This window comes from Hippocampus comes, unplaced genomic scaffold (assembly GCF_001891065.2).
Source record: "Hippocampus comes isolate QL1 unplaced genomic scaffold, H_comes_QL1_v1.1 scaffold17, whole genome shotgun sequence".
NCBI lineage: Eukaryota > Metazoa > Chordata > Actinopteri > Syngnathiformes > Syngnathidae > Hippocampus > Hippocampus comes.
In genome coordinates this window covers 2,924,578-2,945,170 of record NW_017805002.1, presented here as the reverse complement: position 1 = coordinate 2,945,170, position 20,593 = coordinate 2,924,578, and the positions used below count along the sequence as shown (strand labels likewise).

Sequence of the window (20,593 nt, the reverse complement as noted above, 5' to 3'; positions counted from 1 at the left end):
ACACACACACACACACACACACACACACATTTTTTTTAAATTGGCATTGTTATGAAATTAAAAAATGATGTGGTCATATCGTGTGTCTAACATTTTATCCACTCATACATTTTGTCAGGTCGGCATTACAAAGAAATCATTTTAAAATGTGAAATTATAAAAAGTTAACTCTAAATTATCGACATTTCACATTTTAATTTCATTTGTGTATGTATATATATATATATATATATATATATATATACTCTAGTCAAATAAAAATTCTGAAATGGCAAAAGAATCCTGTAACTCCTTAACACAAATTAAATACAAATTAAATTATTATGACATAATTAACAGTCATAGTAATCGCCATTTATCTACTCGCTGTCTTACGACCATCAGTAGATACATATTTTTTTTCCGCTGCAGACAACCACAAGTTGGTGATGTCATCCTTATTTTCAACTCTCCCATTGATTTTATGTTCTACAGGTGTGGAGTGAAAAAGACTACCTGTTTCTGAGAAAGAAATTGGCCAGTAGCCACGTTCACGCACATTACTTTAAGAGGTAACATGTTTCAAGATGTAATCCTCTTGCAAAATGGTCCAAAAGGTCTTTGATGTGCTGGAGCGCTTTGATCCACCTGCTAAATGCACCCGACCAAAGGATTAACACTCTTTAATTCTCTCTTAACCTGCATACCAAGGCACAAGAATCTAATCTTGACTACTTGTTCATTTAAAAAAAAAAAAGAAGAAACTCACAATTGTTCAGATGTAGCGTTATGTCGGTCTATGTGGAAACTACTTGAGGTGAAGTATTCCATTCAAATATCTTGTGTTGGCTCACCTTTTTTTTTTCTTTCCCTCCAGCGGGGTCATTGGCAGCGGTTTGGCTATTTTCTCCAAGCACAGAATCCAAGACACGCTTCTTTACCGCTACTCGCTCAATGGGTACCCATATATGGTAAGTATTATTAAAGAGAGTGTGTGTAGAAATGTTAGATTTTTCAATGTTCATTTATTTTTAAAACCTACTGTTAATTGCATTAATATGCAAAACAATGTGTTCTATCACATCACCGTACATTTTTTAATTATAATCGTATGGGTTTAGTAATCGCTAATTATATTATAAGGGTCAAGCCTCTCCTGACAGGTGGCTGACATGTTTCACCGCCATCTTTTTTGCTGCGGTTAATCAAAAGAGGCAAACTTTGAAAACAAACTTACCCGGATCAATGACTACAGAATGTGTAAAAAAATTGCAATGCACTTACTTTGTCACTTGAGGGAATACTAAGTCGTTTGTGATAACATTCTTGCTTGCATCTGGGGGTAGGCTAGCGAAGTGTGGTCTCTCAGGGGCACCGTAGTGCACACGCTTCCAACTTAGGTAACCTCAAGATCAAGCAGTGTACACACATTCTTACACAATTTTAATTTTTTTAAATGTTAGGAACTCAGCACATTACGGGGAAATAATTGACCATCTTACTGCTAGTATATGGTGTGCTGTCTTGGAGATGATTATTGCATAACCCATGAACAGATGTGCGCACGTCCTTCCCAAACCAGGTGTCTATCATCGTATTAAGACTGACCTGCTGCAGGCAGCAGGGTGACGCAGAAGAGTAGTGGTAGAGGTGAAGTTGTTAGTTTACATGAGTATTTGGCGCAGCCCAATGATGTCGCTTCTAGGCGACGCGCACACACACAAACTGACAAACACAAAAACAAAGGACATTTTGACCATAGTTGGTTTTAATTAGCATTGTATACAGAACACGTTAATTAAAATCAACACTCTTGATTAATTCTATTTAGTTTCTGAAAATATTTTTGCACTTTTTTTTTTTTTTTGTTCTTTTGTTCGTTTTCGTTAGCTTCGATAACCTGTATTTGATTTGAAGGAGAGGGGAGATGCTAAAATTTGGCCCGGTTGCCGATATTAGCGTACCTGTTTAGAAAGTATGTAAACTCGACCCATAAGGATCTGCAATCGTTTTCTTCTGTTAAGCGCCTAATTCCCGTGCTTCACGATTACATGTAAATCTTAGGTTCGCTTAGTAATTAACATGACTTCTCCGTCCGTCTTTCTTTGTCATCCCTTCGTGAGAACGGTACTTGTCAGAAGTGTAGCTTATTCGCCGCCACAGAGGCGATGATTACTGAGTGACCCCGCAACATGTTTTGCCGGACTAAAAGCCAGCCGAAGCTCATTGCTAGCTGGTTGGTGTGGCGTAAGTAATGCACTGACTCCCCGCAGTATGTGGATTGACGATGCGTCCAGTCTTGCAAATTCCCAAAATGCACCAGGCCCCTCAAATCTTAAGAGTGCAATACATCTCAGGCTCACCACGGGGACTGGTTTGGAGGCAAAGCTGTGGGGCTGGCCATCCTGAACATCGGCACGCTGACCGCCAACTTCTACCTGACTCACGTAAGTGGCGCCTTAAAACATACGTCTCATCCGAAGATATGCTGGATGCGTTAACTGACAAGAAATAAATCTGTCCTTGCAGCTGCACGCCGAGTACTGCCGGGAGAGGGACGCTTATCTGCCTCACAGGGTAGTCCAGGCCTGGGAACTGCAGCAGTTCATCCGGTACGGTTCCATTGTTATCTCCATAATCGTAAGGTGTAGGGGTGTCCAGCATAATGCCGTTTCACTTTTCACACATCTGCCTAATCTCGAAGATTTATTCTAGGCTAGCGCTATATAAGTAACAGGCCATTTACCGTTTACCAACTTGCCTCCGTGGCGGCAACTAAACTACACTGACAACTAACATTATCACGAAGGCATCATAAGGAGTAATTAACAAAGGGAAAGCCATGCTAATTGCTCAACTAACTAATGTCATCGTAAACGAATGTAATTTCAAGTGCTTGGGTGACCTAGTTAACTTCACAGAGATCTTGCTGGATGCGCGTTATTGCATAGCGTATTCAACATTGGTCAGCAAAATAGAAGGCAAAAAATGGTGGTACTACCGTTGTAAAACACAATATGGCTGGATATGGCTGGTTGGGTCTAACCATTAACTCGTATGAGGCAATCGCTATCTTAAAACGGGGAAACAGATTTATTGTGTGTGCTCCTGGCTTATTACTTTGATCACTGCAAAAGGCATAATATGCTTGTGATTTATTTGTATTATCGTTTTTAATACACTCAAAATGTGTGCTTCAAATGGATAGGATCATCATCGACACATAATATTAAACATTGACTTCTCGCAAGGTGCATTCATGTACCGTCGGACATTTCACATTCAAACAGAAAAAAGTCCCCTCACTGAAGTAAACGTGAATATTGACAAATATTTAAATGTAGGCTTTCTATCACTATTGAAGCTGACTTATCAAGAACAATGATAGGGGTGAAGTCACTTTTCTATTTTACTTAATTGCAATTAATTAGTCCATCTTGTCACTTATGTTACCCTACCCGATTAAATCACTCGGCTTCCATTCCATCCTTCAGTCGAGTGGTTAGGATGTCAAACATTAAATATTTAATGAGAACTCCCCAAATGCTTAAATAATAAACAGCAAATATTTTTGTGCCCTAAGACTAAGTCCTGGATAAAACTGAAAACACCAGCCCTGTGTAAAATGTGCTGTTTTTCTTGTTCAATTGTTCTAAAGTGTTTTTTTAAAAAAAGTTCGTATTTTTTCTTGCAAGCTTTAGAGAGAGATAATTATGTTGAATTACTAAAAGTAAAACAAATTTGAAGTTGTTTCACTGTCAGCTATTTCACTGCATTTTACTTATGTTAAGTTTTTCCCATGGTATCATTTACTTTTTTTGTCTTCTTTTCAAGGGATATAAGATAACTGACCTGTTTTGTCAGTCGCTGCTTGTTCCAAACGTAGTTGTTGTGGCACCAAAAACTTTGTAAATACTGTCTATCTTCAGTCACTGTCAATTTTTACATCATATGAGACTATTGTATGCTAATTGAGACAACTCTACATCAGCAAATATGGTCTTGCTGTACCGCCCCAAAAAAATGCGACCAAGTCTGTGCTGGTGTGACCAACTGAAAGATTTGCCCGCACCAGTGCTACCAGTGCAAAAGTTAGTGTAAAGCTCTGGGAATATACGCTCTGTTGTTTGCTTAAAACTTGCATACTTGCTGTTTTTGTGCTCATCTGGTGGCTTGAAGTGGGCTGAGGAGCTTCATATACACAAAATTAGTGCTTGGCCACTATCTTATGGTGTCAGTAGACAATTACAAAACCTTTTGGAGCGGGTATCTTACTCGATGTCGATTTGTTGATAAATTTAATTGGATTTCATGTTTCTAGTCACACATCCGCAGGCGCCGATGTGGTGGTCCTCGGTGGTGACCTCAACATGCACCCTCAGGACCTTGGCAACCGCCTGCTGACGTCTTACACAGAACTGCGGGATGCCTACGCCGAGACCGATAACTTTGACGTAGGTCTTCAGAAACATGCAAAGACTTTGGACTCAAGAAGTCTTATTTAGGGGAAGGAAAACTTTTGTGCTCAAGGCCACACATTTTTCGAAACGGATCATTCGTAAATGAGGTCAACTAAATAAAGTGCCCCTCAAAGGTGGGAGTGATCCAACGTTGGAGTTTTTTGAGATAAGAGGAATCATTCGGACGATTTTGATGTATTTTTTGCTTCAACTTATGAACTCAAACTTGAGATATGAGCTTTGTGCCATTGCAGTGACCTCAACTTGCTTCACAAGCAGCAATTTGCCAAATAGGGAAAGAAACAACCGACCAAAGTTGCCTCAAGAATGGCCCCTGGTAGAATAATGCTAACAGAATAGAAAATGCCACTGATGTGCTAACAGTTAGCATTGACAGGAGTGTTTTGCTAGTAACAGTTAAACACAAATAGTGGAGCAACACTCTGGAGACAGATAAACAGCAATATTCAGTGGCATATATTTATGCTCTACAGAAAATGACTAATATTACATCAACTTATTGAGTCACTGTGGTGGTAGTAGTTGTAGTAGACGTCTATTTTTTGTTTGCCTGCTTGACTGCATTATACAGCACTATACAGTGTCCAAGGCGGGCACGCGATGGCAGTATTAAGTCATGGACAAATTCGAAAAATTGTATTATGGTGCACTATTGTAGATTGCTGTAATGCAATATTTTTGACTTCTAAATTGTGTACCCCCCCCCCCCCACACACACACACACACACGCGCACACACAAATTTGAGTGGTATCGGTTACTTTGTATCGGTATCATTAAGTATTCATGAGTTGACAACTCGTGCTGGTGTCGTTCTGGAAAAAAAGTATCAAACATCCTGACTTTGAAATACAGAATTTCAGTCTGAATTCAAAGAACATCCAGGGAATATACTGTATCTACTACTTTCAGGGAATAGTCCTTGTTTCCTGGCGTGATCCCGATCAATAGACGTCTACCTACCACTTTGTTTTAACGCGAGCTGAGTTGATGTCTCCAAATAAGAGTTATCAAATGCCAAAAGGAGAAGTTGACGAGTTGCATGTTTTAGGGATGTGAAGATGGTCTGACTCTCATTCTGGACAATCCATTCATCAGCCAGAAGGTGATCGCTCCGTTTGAGAAAGGCATCAGAATCGACTACATCCTCTTCAAGGTGGCACACACATTCAATTTACCTCGTGGCATTGCACATTATAAAGTAGACATGATGCATATGAACACTAAAAATGTACTTTTCCATTTATTTGTTTCATCTAACTCTTTGCTGTTTGCACGGGTGTAGGGTTCTTGCAAAGCCGACATCCAGTGTGTGTCCATGCGCACCACCAAAGGCTCCATCCCAGGACAGGCTTTCCCCTACTCAGACCACGAGGCTCTGACAGCTGAGTTCACCCTCGCTCCGAGCGAGGCTGGCGGAGACTTTCGGTCGAGCAATCGTGACTGTGCACCAGGTATTTTTGTGACCGCTTGATTCACATTAATCTCCCACAGGCAGGCTCACTTACCATGCGAATATTGGAAAAAAAGCAGCTGTGATGTGTGGACTCCCAGCGATATGAATCAGACCAGCATCGATCATGCTTTGAGGCTCCCCATACAATATGCTGCATTGTATGACTTTTGACTAATCAACAAATAGATGATGGCAGTCACGCTTTGCGAAAGATGTGGGCGATAATCATGAGGACAGTGTGGAGATTAAAAGGCGAGTGGGAGATTGTTTGCAAGGAATTAAAAAGGCAACTTTGAATCCTCTTGTCCTCAGGGGACGTGGCCAGACTGGTGGACATATTGACTGAAGCCCGCACTGAGGTAAAAGTGGGTGTGCACTGCGCCGAGCGGATGCGCTACACGGCGGCCCGCACGGCCGCTATGGGCCTGGCCTTGCTGCTGCTAGAGCTGGCCATTGCAGCCGTGCCCTGGCTGACGCTGGGGGCGGAGCAGGCCTTCCCGCTCACCACCTTCTACTTGCTGGTGGCACTCTGCTTGGCCATCCTGCTGTGCACCTCGTTGCTCTACGTCTTCTACACCATGGAGCTCAAGTCCCTGCAGGGAACCGAGGACCAGATGAGGCTGTCCGTGGGTGGCCTTCAGGAGAAGCTGCGGGCCTTACCCCTGTCCCGGCCCACCGAGGGTGTGAAGCCCGGCAATATGTTCTGTGATGAGGAATAATGGGATTGTTCAAATCTTATCCATCCACTTTCTGTACCGCTTATCGAAGCTTTTTCTTAACCGAAATAGTGAATGCTCCATTTAACAATCTCACTCAAATGTTTTAACACACTTTTCAGCTCAGGACGTGTATCACAACTTTTGACACATTTGCAGTATAGTGAACAGCTTTAACATTTGCAATCGTCGACTGCAACTATTTTCCGAGCACATTAGGGAGAGAAAAACATTTCTACATTTACACCGCAAGTAATTATACCCAACTCTTGATTTATTTTTATTTTTTTATCAAATCTGATCTTGATACGTACTCGTTCACAGTACAAAAACAAACACGACTTACAATGTGAACGGAAGGCATCCATGATGTGACACGCATGTACACACAGCACAATTCGGAGTCATACGCACAAATAATGGTGTCGTGTGGCACAGTGTTTACCGAAGTAAAAATGCTCCCCTGTACCGGCGCTTATTTCAGAATGACAGGTTTGAGGCAGGAAGAGTTAGAAATATTTTGGGAAATGCGATGAAATTGCTCGATCTCCTCATTTCCTGAACATGTCTACTAAAGATGCAACAAATGGAACATTTTGTGGATGAATTACTACTATCACCGCAATCATCCACTTTATGCTTCATGTTTCTGGTTGGATGAAATTAAAGTCAAATATAAAAGTAACACTCGAAACAACCTAGTAGGTTCACGGACTCTCCACAACCTGCACTAAGCGCATATTTTATTTTTTATGAACATTGGTCGGATGTGTACGAATGAGCGTTTCTACTGCAGACGCATCTGATACATTTATGTCCACATATTAAAGTGGCCGTGTCAAAAAACTCTTTTGAGTTGCACCATTCACATCATGAAAAAATATCAGATACGTCACATATGGTTAAAAAAAAAAAGAATTTACCTGCGGTGTGAAGGTGCCTTCGTATATCTCACTCCACAAGCTAGTCGCTCAGGATAATTGACAATTGGCCTTCACTTTTTCATTTGTTTTTATTTTATATTGGAATACAAAAAACATTTATATAAAAACAGTTGAAAAGAAGCAGAAGAAAAAAATAACCTTTAAAAAAATCCCTTTAGACTGTCGTCAACATGATTTTTATTTAGAAAAAAAAATGTAAGACATTTCTTAACACACCGCACTAACAGGATAATCTTGCAAGGTCAGATGTTCTTGTGTGCACCAGAAAATGTTTTGACACACTTTCCCATTTTGAAAATGTATCAAAATTGTTGCCACAAAAGAATTTTGGTTGGCTAATATTAACATATTTAACATTTGCGATTCTCAGCATGACCATTTTTTAGATCGATCAGGCAGGAATAAAATAGCACACCACAAAATAATCATTCAGGATAATCTTTTCGAGCCATCAAACCATCGAGCTTTTACTGATCTTGATCATACGGTCTCAGTTATCACTATGTGTATAACACGCTTCAACTGTTGGCCACTCAAGGATTTGCAATCGTATTGAACTGGATTAACATTCGTGATCAGCTTCGACCGGTTTTAGAGCAGATTGTGGAGAGGTAAACTCATTCATAACACACCACACCCCGCTGGATAATTGTTAACGGGAATGTGTGTACCCTGTTTTGCAAATGCAATAAGTAGAAAACGCGCGGGTGTTTGTCATGGAGGAAAAAAGTCCTAGAGACAACCCACAACCTCCATATAGAAAGCTAACCTTGTGAAGCCCTCTAAATTAACCGAAAGCCATTTTGCTATTTTAATAATCTGGAATCTTTTGCTCTTTGTGGTCACTACAGCTGCATGGTGACAAAGCTATAGCGCAAGAGTGGTTTTGTTTTAAAAGGCCAGCAATGCAAGTTTCATTCCGCCCACCTACCGCTTTGAGGGGGGGACCACATGCAGTATTCCCATTACTGTGTTTACTAATTATACTTGAACATTCTCTGACTCCATCCTACACATTTCAAGATGCAACCCTTTTCCAACACATTTCACTCCCGGCCAGAAGTAATTTTAGGAAGTACTGTGTAGGAAGAACTTTCTCAATGACTTTTCTACCATAACATATTGTCATGGACACTCCTTGATTTGAGCCGTAACATCTCTGGATGATATGTGAAAAAAAAATGTAAATGTAAATCATTTCAGCTAATCTTTAGTTTATCAATGATACAAACCTTCCTAGTATAATATACATATGGCTGGGCCAAATCTTACACTGATGTTATTTTAATGTTTTAAGCTTTTGGGGCATTGTGAGAAAATGAGATTCATTCCAACTTACTACTGTGTTTTGCATGATGTTGAAAGCAAAAAATAAAACAATCATGACGGCTGAGTCGCCTCTTGAGGGCAACCTCAACACTTTCATGTCTAAAGATGGACTAAATGAACAATAACTACACTTATGCACTGTCAAGGTGTTGTTATAAAATGATTGAATCATTAGTGTCATAAACCAAAATGTTTGTTTCATATTATGAAGATGTTTTATGTATTTTTATTCCATTCGTTTTGAAATTGCTAAAATACTTTCATGATTTGGTTGTCATTTTCGGGTACTGTAGTCTTAAAATCCCAAGTATTCCTCAAAGTGTGACTTGTCCTGCTGCAGTTATTTTCTATTCAATGTTTTTTTTTTTTTTTTTTTGGTATTTAGTAATAGGTTTCCGATTTGTTACAGTATTTGAAAGTATTATTTGATCTTTGAAGTAATTCTAATTCTTATTCCAGTGATTTTGGTTGAAATTGGGCTAAAGTATTCGGCAAATAAAAGCTGTGCTGTCTTCAGGCAGGAGGGGGCTTTTTTTAGCCCTATTATCTGTATGTACTGTTCTCAAAAGTCTTTTAAGAATGAGAATCTGTTTATTATTCCTCTTCTTATTTTGAAATTGTTAGCTATACTATTTATTCATTTTGGGGCTAATGTTCTTACAATAGCTCAAATAGAACAACAGTATTGACTGTTGTACTCTTGTCTTCCAGCAGGTGAAACTGGTAAACCAGGTGCACCATTCAGTGTTGACACACCCAAAGATTATTAAAAAAAAAGCCCAACTCAACGTGTCAGAAAGGGCGCGGTCTGGATAAGGTGTGCCAGCCCTCCTCCCTGCTCCGCAGCTTCTCCCTCCCTGAGTCCCTCCCTCACCTGTCTACCGAACCGACTGGACTCATTCATCCCTGCGTCGCTTGAGCCTCGGAACCTCCGTCACGATGGCCGGCCTCCAGCCGCTCAAATCGGCCCTGTCCATCTCTCCCGTGGACGACACCTCTCTGGCCCTGCCCTCGGCCCACCAGCAGTACCGCTCCGGAGAGCAGCGCGTCCTGGAGCAGGTGCAGAGCGTGCAGAGGACCAGATCCAGGCACTCCAGCAGCAGCAGGACTGGCTCGACCTCTTTGTCTCCGACCAGTAAGAAGTTTCAGCAATTCGTCCAGCGTTGCACAAACGTCTACTAATTGGCCTTGATTATACAGAGCAGCTCCTTTAAAGTTCGGTTTGTTGTATAACCTGCAACTATTAGTGCACATACTAATTAGCTCAGCACAATGTTACAACTCAACATCCATCATAAGAGAAGGTGTAATACCATCTGGTTAGTACTGATTATGCAATAATCACTCCATAAATCTGATTTTTTTTCATTCCGTTGTGCAGTGTTCACTCTAAAAGCACTCTACTTGTACTTGCTTTACATTTGAGTAATACCTGACTCATATTGCTGTAAATCTCCTGCAGTTGTCAAATGTCTTCCAAAACTAACTTTACCCTCAGTTTAAGACCAAATCCTGCAAGATTGGCATCAGTTTTCAATTCAGCTTTTGCTCTATAGTTCTTCTTTTTGTGTGTATTTATGTATTTTGTGTGTGTGATTTTATAGTGGCTTAATTTTTCACTAGCTACACAAAACATATTAATGTTATTCCTGTATATTTTATTTGATTCCGATTCTGTAAATATTGTCCATAGTTCATAGTTCAGTATTGTTCGTTTTTGGGTCATATTTTTATAACCCCCCGCACCCCCACCTAGTCTAACTTTTTATTTCATTTTTCATTTTGTTATTTCATTGAAGGAAAAATCAAATGATTGTGTGTGCCTGGTCATAGTTCAATGACCAATTGGTGTATTGAAGGTGGAGCCCATAAAAGTGATATCCGCCATAAACGTTCACTACTATCAGACTGTTTAGATATTATGTAAGCTCCAAAGGGTTTACAGTATCACCTTCCAATAGGCGGGCTTGTGATAATGCATTTTTATAGCCTGCCTTAATAATACGGTGTAATCATGAGACGGCGCTCGGTGTGTTGCAGTTCTACGTTGTCAAATCCAGACATTGTAACTTTAAGCAAACAGGTTTTTCTAATTGCCGCCTCATTAAAATACTATAAACTCCTTTTGCCCTGTACGCACCCATACTTTTGAGTATATACTTCTCTGCGAGACTTTTGACGTGCCCTCCGCTGCCAATTCAGTCTTTTAGGAACGTTGTTCCTCTGATTAGTTCCAACAGCTTTGAACCACAGATGAGTCACAACTCGGTCTGTTGGAATTAGAGTGATGATCACTTTGAGGTACCGGTAATCAATCTGCGGCCGCAGTCTTTGCTTTTGCCCGATCAAACTTTTTTTTTTATTTCCTCTTTCAGGCCCTTTGAATGATGCAATCGTTTCTAATGGAAATGTCTTCTTTGGGAATGGTTACCTAAAAACTGTGAGTATGTTTTAAACTTAAGGGTTAGTCAGGCCTAGTGTTTAGGGGTTTAGTGTTAGTGGAAATAGTACAGTCAGTAGAGTTATGGTCAATGGGTTAGTCTAGTTAAGGCGTTGTCTTTCGGGTTCGTAGGATTAGTAGGTTTTACTAACCCGGAGGAACCAGGATTGCATCTGCCAAACAGGCAAAAATTGCCGCACTGTTTGTTTTGAGCTTTCTGAACGGAGTATCTATGAATTTAGCACTCTCAATATTATTTATGAAACTTAAGATGAAGTGTGTGCGTCTTTAAATATCGCACCTGGAAGGCAGATGAAAATTAGGATGCAGCGCTGGCTAAGTGAATGAACTTTACCACTTTTCTATAAACATTTTTGTGTTAGGTTTAGGGTTAGTCAAATGCTCGTATGGTTCATATGTAACGTTTTGTAGGGGTGTGGTTGGCCAGGTCAGGGTTTTGAGTTAGTGACAGTCCAGAAGTATGATCCATATGGTTACGGTTCGTGCATATGCATATGCAATGCATTTGTTCTCCTCCAAACACACTTGTGTTTTGTCCCGACAGGTCCCTCTTGAGAAAAGCCTCAACCGCCAGTCATTCAACAGCACCCCTAGCGCCATTGCCAAGACCACCAATACCTTCAGTCGTCGCTATGAATTCGGCTACACTCCCATGGGCTGGGTGGCCCCCAACCGCGAAGAGCCCGACCTAGGCTGGCAGTCCTCCTTACCCAAACGCCGCGAGCTTCCGCATAGGCTCCTCTCTAACCGTAGCACCTACAAAACGGAGATGCTCCGCAGCAGTAATCAGTTCACGGGTAACAGTCAGCATTTCGTCAGCAGTCCGCTTGACGTCAAGAAAACACAGTCCAAGCCTCTGCTGCTGGACAGTCTGCCCAAGCAAAGCAAGCTGCCCGGCAAAATGGATTCTGGGTAAGGGAGGACGACACGGTGATGTTCGTCACCACTTTACTAGAACCATATTTGTCGATTTAGGGTTAATGTAAAGCAAATCAAAACGCTTGTCAACATCCATGTTATTAAATATGCAGGTCAAGTGGAAACAGCGCGGTGGCTGACATCACCATGAAAGAAGCCGTCGACTTCCTGTGCAACGAGGATATCGAATACCAGCACCGCGGAGCCTCCTACATCCAGCACAACACTTTCATGAACGACAAGGCCAAGGAAGAGGTGACTTATCTCACTGGCTAAGAGATTAGCGCTATAGCTTCAAAGTTCACATTGTCACTAGAGGTGTTAAGTGTGTTGCCTAACACGGGAGGAAACGAAGAAGGATCTTCGCTGTGTGACTGAATAATCCGATGCCCCAGTGTATTACCCTATCCATTTTTTGTCAGATTTATCATTTTCTGTCTCATTTCTCCTCATAAATCGAGGGTGAGTTTGAGCTAATGAGCGCTATGAACAATGGACGTATGCGTGATTGAGGATGGAATACTTGAATATTACAAACCAGGTGATGAAGCGCAACGGGATCGCTCCCTTGGTGGCGCTGCTGCACAGCCCCAACCCGACCCTGAGGCAGACGGCCTCGGCCGCCCTACGCAACCTCGCCTTCAAGAACAACGACAACAAAGTGGAGATCCAACGATGTGGTGGCATCGCGTCTGCTGTGGCCCTGCTTCGTGAAACCGACTCCCTTGAGACCCAGAAACAGCTCACAGGTAGATCACGCAGTTTATCCTGCTCCTTAATCCCGCTGTCAATCAGTCATCAGGCAGAAATTCTGGGTGATGCTGCTTTTACATACCAATGACTGAACATTAATACAGTGCATTCGCAAAGTAGGCTATAAGAGCAAAACGTGTGTTGAATATTGAATATTTTCCAGATTCGCTTCTGAATGTTTTAGGAAACAACATTCCTTTTATGTCCCTCCAGGTCTTCTGTGGAATTTGTCATCCGCCAACAGCCTGAAGACGGACCTGCTAAAAAGCACGCTGGCTGTTCTGATGGAACGCATCATCCTGCCTTACACCGCAAGCCCAGAGCGGGACACAGCCAGCGGTCCGGATCCTGAGTCCTTCTTTCACGCCACTAGCTGTCTGCGGTAAAACAATTTTGCAAAATCAACAATTTTGTTACAGACAAATGTTGACAATAAAATAGCCCAAAGATTAAGAATTCAATCATTTGCCAAACCACTCAACCTAACTAGGGTTGTGAGCGTGCCGGGGGCTATCCCAGGTCTCTTTTGGTGAGAGGCAGGGGACACCCTGAACCGGTCGCCAACTAATCGCAGCGCAAAGATTAAGAGGTGTAGTACCATTTTCACACCGTGTTTGCTGAGTGGGTGGTCGTGTCTCATACAACTGAGTGACTATATGTATACACCCCCATATACTGCTGAAGCACAGCCCATTTTGTGAGGAATGCACAAACATCTGATGAGACAAGAGCAGTATTTTTACTCATGGAGGCAGCACTTCATAGACTACACTGTGTTTAAGTATGGAAACATCATCAAACAAATGGAATGAACCTATGCTATTTGCGGGACAGGAACCGAACTCTGCCGCAAATAGCGAAAAAGCCACAAATAATTAATGCCCTTTGAAAGAGTTTTTTTTGAATTGCTTATAGATGCCAAAAGCAAAGCATTTAAAACGGAGAGGATCATAAAGCATCAACACCATGCTCCTTGCACAGGGATAGGCAACTTAAATGATGGAAGGGGCCCCAAATTTTCATCAATGCGGCCCCGCAATAGTGCTGATGAACCAGATTTATGAGAAAAATGCCATTTTAAATACGGACAAAATACATGCAAATGTCTTTTTTTTATTGAGCCAATGCACACTGGGCTCATCACAATATCCTATTGTATTTCATTTGTGTAATACATTTCTCATTGCATGCAGAAAACAAAGGGTTTGAATAATAATTGTGATTCCTCCCATCCTCCCATGCAAAGGGCTCTCATCCATAAAAATTCCGATTCAAGGATGGTATAAAACTGCTCAACGGCAAAGTTACATCAAGTGCAAGAAATATGAATGTTTTTCACATTTTATAGACATCTTCTAATGTGTGTGTGTGTGTGTGTGTGTGTGTGTGTGTGTGTGTGTGTGTGCGCGCGTGCACGCGCGCGCATGCGTGCGTGCATGCGTGCGTGTGTGTGTGTGTGTATATACTGTATTCCAATATGTATATGTGTGTTTTGTTTGTGACAGAAACCTCAGCAGTGGAAACCAGAGCAACCGGCAGACCATGAGGAAATGTCGAGGTTTGGTGGATTCCTTGGTCGCTTACCTTGAAGACTGTGTGGATGCTGGCAGGACAGATGATAAGGTAACGACATATTGTGATTCCCAACCCCCACCCCACCCCTTGTTAGTGAAGAGTGACCACCGAAATTTGTTTTGACCACACACGCATCAAGATTTCTGACAATAACTATTGAACAGGTTAAAACTGACTACTGTATAACCCTAATCATTTTCCCAGCAGTTCGGGAGGAAAAAAAGTCTCTTTTGAAACTCAGACAACTGTCAATTGTCGATATGTGCGTGCCCCAATTAAAATGCATGTTTCCAAACAGTGTGTGGAGAACTGCGCGTGCATTCTGCACAACCTCACCTTTGAGTTGGAATCCGAGGCCCCGGCTTTGTTCAACCGCATTACAGCACTTGCCAAGCCCGTTGGCCCAGTGGAGAGTCAGGGTGACACCGGGCCCATCAGCTGCTTCAGTTCCCAAAGCAAAGGCTCTGACAACAAGGTAAGGCGGCATATTTCTATCAACTATCTAATCCTATCCAATGGTGAGCTTCCCCCTCTGCCTTCAGCGCTACTTTGATTTCCCAGTGGTGGAGGACCCCAACCCGAGTGGGGCCGGCTGGCTCATCCACTCCAAAACCCTGCAGAACTACTTGTCCTTATTAGACTCAAGTCATCGGGAGGAAACCCAGGAGGCTTGCTGCGGAACTTTGCAGAACCTCACAGCACAAGACGGCATCGTAAGCACCAGACCAGTCGTATTGAAGATGTATGGTGTTCTCTCGCGACATCACTGTTTTTGGTTTTCGTTTTCGCTACACCGTGTTTTTTAAAGTGACCCTTTATCATTGGTCGGAAAAGGTACTTTTCACATTTGAACTGGTTCAGTTCTGATTACTGGTACATGGGAATCTATACCGGAACAATGTACTTTTATATGTGTTTATGGCAATACGCATTATTTGATTAATAATAATAATAATAATAATAATAATACAGTAATATTAATAATAATCGGTCGACTGCCCTGGTTAGCACGTCCACCACACCCTGCAGAGGTGCAGGGTTCACTTCTGTGTGTTTGCATGTTGCCGTGCCTGCGTGGGTTTTCTCTGGGTACTCCGCTTTCCTCCCACATTCCAAAAACATGCATGGCAGTTTAACGGAACGCTCTAAATTGTCCTTGGGTGTGAGTGTGAGACTGGATGGTTGTTTGTCTGTGTGTGCCCTGCGATTGGCTGGCAACCAGTTCAGGGTGTATCCCGCCTCATTCCCGAAGACGGCTGGGATAGGCTCCAGCACACCCGCTACCCTCGTGAGGATCAGCGGATTGGAAAATGGGTGGATGGATGATTATAATAATCAAAATAAATAATGTTTTTAAATGTGTTTTTCAAAATATAAACTTTGAGTGACAAAACCTTCATGAATTTAAAACAAATAAGCCAACGAGGATGGAAAAATAAATAAATAAAAACAATCAATTCAGAACTACAAAATACAAAGTGTGACGCAAAGTCCTTTGCAATGAAGTGCACGAGGAACAAAGTTAAACAGTAATACAAAGTTTTACTACAAAGTACTAATATTAGTACAACGTGCGGACTCATAACTGATTTTTCTTTTTTAATTAATTTAAGATGGGTCTTCTTGCGTTCCCTGCCTTGTGTTCAGGTTTCCAACGTCATGAGCCAGACGGTGGTGCAAAAGCTGAATGGCCTGCAGGTAATCACGCCACTTTTGAAGTCAAACAAAGTCACCCTGCAGAGGAACGCGGTGGCGTTGATTCGGAACTTCAGCAAGAATCCCAACCTGCAAGGCATCTTGGGTGAGAAATCACATCAATGCCAATTTATCACAATTTCGAAGGATTTCCTACCAAAAAAAAAAAGGATACAACCAAATGCCAAAAAGCCTAATATTCTATTACAAAAAAAAAAAAAAGCTAATATATTTTATGCGGTACAGTGTATTGCATGCGTGTCAGGTACAAAATGCATCAAATAATCTGATTTCTGCAGTGTGTGTTAATTTATTCGAAACAAAATATAGCACTTCTATTGATTTATTAGGTACAAAACGCAGAAAATTGGTCAAATTTCTTTGGGACAAAATGGAACAAATTAGTCAGTTTATTTCACTCAAAATGGAGTGAATTGCTTAAGGATGTTCAACGTTAATCAAACGTCAGTACAACTGGCAGACTTGCCTTGAGTTTTAACTTGACTGTTTTTGTACTTTCTACTGTCTTTATTAATTTATTGTTTTTTGTCGTTTGTTGTGTGAATTATTTTTGCTCCATGTACAGCACTTTGAATGCAGCGGTGGTTGTTTTAAAGTGCTCAATAAATACAGTTGAGTTGAGAAATGTAGTGAGTTTATTTGCTTCAAAATACACAAACTACTTCATTCATTTGGTCCAAAAATGAGCTTATTAGTCAATTGTTTAGGTACTAAATGGAGCAAGGGGGTGATTAGTAGGTACGTTTTAGCTAAAGAGTCAATTAAGTAGAACAAACAAAACTGCTTTACAACTGCATACATATCGAGCGTTTATAATTTGTTCCTCCAAGGTCAGTGAAAAGTTACTCAGGTTTTATAAACTTATATGTGGCTATTAATGAGTGAGTTACGGTTTAATAAAAGTTTTTCCGAGATGTGTTGACGTCAGACATTTTGTTGTCGCAGCTCGCAAGGTGTTGCCTGAGCTACTGGGCATCCTGAGCGCGGGGACCAAGGAGGGCAACGAGTCTGACGACACCCTGGCCATGGCGTGTCAGACGGCCAACTTCCTGGTGGCCAAGGAGCCCGAGACCAGCAAGCGCCTGCTGAACGGCGGCTTGATCAACTCGCTGAAGGAGCTCAGCCAGAACAGGCCAGTAATGTCGCATGCCGATTGTTAGCATCTTAAACGATTCTTAAAATGTGAGAGACCCCACAAATAACAAATACAGTTGAACCTCTTTGCAACGTACCTCGAGGGACATAACGAATCTGTACGTTATAACGGTAGTTCGTCCTAACCGTTTCCAATAAAATGGCCGCCTACCACAAAGTATAATACAGTATGAACATTTATAGATGTAAAAACATGAACATGTAATACAGTATAAACATGTCAATTACAAATATGTGGATACAGTATGAAGAAAAAAATTATTTTATAAGACATGAAGCAAACAGACGGCCCGGTGGACCAGTGGTTAATGCGTCAACCTCACAGTACAGAGGTGCAGGGTTCGATTCTGGCTCTGGCCTCCCTGTGTTGAGTTTGCATGTTCCATCCAGACCTGCGTGGGTTTTCTCCCGGGTACTCCGGTTTCCTCCGACATTCCAAAAAACATGCATGGCAGGTTAATGGAACACTCTAAATTGTCCCGAGGTGTGAGTGTGAGCGCGGATGGCTGTTTGTCTCTGTGTGCCCTGCAATTGGCTGGCAACCGGTTCAGGGTATCCCCCGCCTACTGCCCGAAGACGACTGGGATAGGCTCCAGCACCCCTTGTGAGGATAAAGCAGATCGGAAAATGAATGGATGGATGAAACAAACAACTGTAGCATTCTCACTTGATCTCTGAAAATATTCAGTCAGCAAATGTTACCCGCCATAGGCAACTGCCTGTGCCGCAGACGTCTGGGCGACTCCCTTTCCAAAGTGAGAGACAATTTCAGCCTTCGCAGACAGTGAGATTCGCTTCTGTTTACCAGAGATGTTTTCCGACCACATGCTCAGGACCGCGCCGTGCCTCCGTGAGTTACGGCGCGGGCAGGAAGGACAACAATGTACCAAGTTGATCAGTGGTGTTGCTAAGCAACAGAGGGGAATCCGGCAAAATTATACATTTTGTTTTTAAGCAAGGCCGCCGCGGCAATTAGCTTCCCACGGTTCGTCGTAACGAAGGCCTTTTCACTCTCTTGTGGGAAAAAAATCTGGTCGTTATAAGGAAGTTTGCGTTATAAAGGTATTCGCGGTAAGCAAAATCAGCAAATGGAAAATTAATTTCGTGAAATGGGGACTTTGAAATGTGAACGTTACAGGGGTGAAAACGGGGTACGTTGAAACGAGGTTTGACTGTACAAAGTAAAATTGAATTGACTTACTGCACATATAATGTTTGGTGTCGGGACCTGGTCGATCAGCGAATAGCAAAAATCTACATGTACCTATTGAAATGCTTTCAAATGATCTGGATTGTTATCGGGGTTCTACAGAGCTTGCTAATGAGCTGATCATTTGAATCGGGTGTGTTAGAGGAGGGACACATCAAAAACATGCAGCATAGGGGCCTTCGACAACCAGAGTTGGTGACCCCTGTTTCCGAGACATCCGAAAATTGGGCCTTTGCTGAATTTGATCGGAAATGAGGGGGAAATCCTTACTTTTGAGCTGACTTTTGATATATGCGTCATTTTCTAACATTTGCTCTTGATCCCGACTGGTTTTCGCAGATATTTCCCCAAAACTAGCAAGTCAGCGTCTGTGTTCCTCTACCAGCTGTGGTCTGACAAGGATATCCAAAACCTCCTGAAGAGGGTGAGTTTGCCTCCCTGCTTCCACGCCTCTCACTGGTATTCGTGAGAAACAGCTCTCAGGATTAAGTTCCCAGGAATGCGGCGGCGCAGGTTATAGAGGAGGCTTTCTGCGGCGGTTGCACTGATTTTGTCTTTTTCATTTTTGTCCCACAGCAAGGGATGAACAAGTCGTCGTTTATCAACGACATCACCACGGCGGCCCACAGGTCGATTCAAGTCATCGACTAGGGTGCGGGGCCCCACCTACTTTGTGCGCGGGGACAACCTTTCTCATTTCATTTTGTGTTCTTCAACTCCTTTTAAAAGTGGATTGGTGAGTGAGTGTTTTTAAAAGAAAATGTCAATAAAGTTTTCAGGGGCAAAATCGTCATACATTGACTGATCGTCTCTGGCCTGAGCCTACTGCCAAAACTAAAGGAAAGCACACTTTTGCACTACAATCTCCTTGCTGAGTGCTTAACTTTCGACCTCAGCTTACCTTTATTTGGTGCTTAATACAACAATTGTGTCACTGATTCCATTTATTACGTATTCAATGCAGCAGGCTATCGAGTTTATTTCGATACAGTATACACAATACAGCAAATTGTTCAGTTAATTTCCAAATGATTACGCAAATGACTATTCTCTACAATAGTAATATAACAATAATAATAATAATAAAAATAGCAATGAGGATGATGGTGAAAAAAACAATTGAAATAATTCAATACTAGGCACAAAATGAATTGAGTTGGTTAGTTTATTGGGTAGAAAAGAAAAATAATGAGCAGGTTTATGAAGTACAAAATGCTTTTAACTAGTCAGCTAGGTACCAATATAATAATAATAATTATTATTATTATTATTAAAGTACACAATATGTTAAATCTGTCACTTTATCAGTTACAAAATTATGGGGTACAAAATGCAGTCAGTCAGTCAATTTATATTAACAAGCATCCAACAGCTCAATTTATTTGTTTATTGAACACATAAACAGATAACAGAAATTTGGCAGAAAGTAAAGGGAAGTAAAAAAAAAAACTATTTGATACAAAATGGAGCAAGATAAACCATTTCTAATGAAATGCAATAAACTTAGTCATGTTATCAGGTAGCAGTTGGTCATTTATTAGTATATACAAAAGGCAATTTTCGGAGCCATACGCTGCTCATTGACATTTTCATTGGCTGTCAAGTTGCTTTTGTCTGGCTTGCAGGAAAAAAAGAAAAACAATTCTTTCCACTCTGCACACCTGGTTGATTGCTGAACTTTTGACTTCAGCTTACCTTCTGAGGCGCTGGCAGGCCTCACTGATGTCATTTACAATTTATGAGGCCTTATTTCAAACACATTCAGGCACTCGTAAAAAAAGAACAGCCTGTATGGATGCAGCCTATAAAAAGCATGTTGACCTAATGCTGTGACATATCAGTTGAGACTGTGGTCGGCAGGGGCAAGTGGGCAAGTGCCCCGTTGGGCCCTTCGGATGGCA

The 20,593-nt window shown here is 41.6% G+C and overlaps 2 protein-coding genes across 2 annotated transcripts in view; both read left to right on the top strand.

The window, feature by feature from the left end:
• The window catches only part of smpd2b (sphingomyelin phosphodiesterase 2b), a 12,304-nt gene extending 3,336 nt beyond the window's left edge, over nucleotides 1-8,968 (top strand). Inside the window, exons 4-11 of the mRNA XM_019857655.1 lie at nucleotides 475-551; nucleotides 857-950; nucleotides 2,337-2,426; nucleotides 2,509-2,591; nucleotides 4,301-4,433; nucleotides 5,511-5,615; nucleotides 5,745-5,913; nucleotides 6,228-8,968. Coding sequence (XP_019713214.1) covers nucleotides 475-551; nucleotides 857-950; nucleotides 2,337-2,426; nucleotides 2,509-2,591; nucleotides 4,301-4,433; nucleotides 5,511-5,615; nucleotides 5,745-5,913; nucleotides 6,228-6,634 — 1,158 coding nt within the window. The 3' untranslated portion in view covers nucleotides 6,635-8,968. The remainder of the gene's footprint in view (nucleotides 1-474; nucleotides 552-856; nucleotides 951-2,336; nucleotides 2,427-2,508; nucleotides 2,592-4,300; nucleotides 4,434-5,510; nucleotides 5,616-5,744; nucleotides 5,914-6,227) is intronic.
• A 533-nt stretch (nucleotides 8,969-9,501) lies between these two features.
• pkp1b (plakophilin 1b) lies at nucleotides 9,502-19,493 on the top strand. Its single transcript, XM_019857645.1, has 13 exons — nucleotides 9,502-10,039; nucleotides 11,280-11,344; nucleotides 11,910-12,277; nucleotides 12,397-12,538; nucleotides 12,825-13,032; nucleotides 13,250-13,418; nucleotides 14,542-14,659; nucleotides 14,910-15,086; nucleotides 15,154-15,324; nucleotides 16,259-16,412; nucleotides 17,273-17,459; nucleotides 19,032-19,116; nucleotides 19,269-19,493. The coding sequence occupies exons 1-13, from the start codon at nucleotides 9,844-9,846 to the stop codon at nucleotides 19,341-19,343; spliced, it is 2,115 nt and encodes a 704-aa protein (XP_019713204.1). The 5' UTR covers nucleotides 9,502-9,843; the 3' UTR covers nucleotides 19,344-19,493.
• The last annotated feature ends 1,100 nt before the right edge of the window (nucleotides 19,494-20,593 follow it).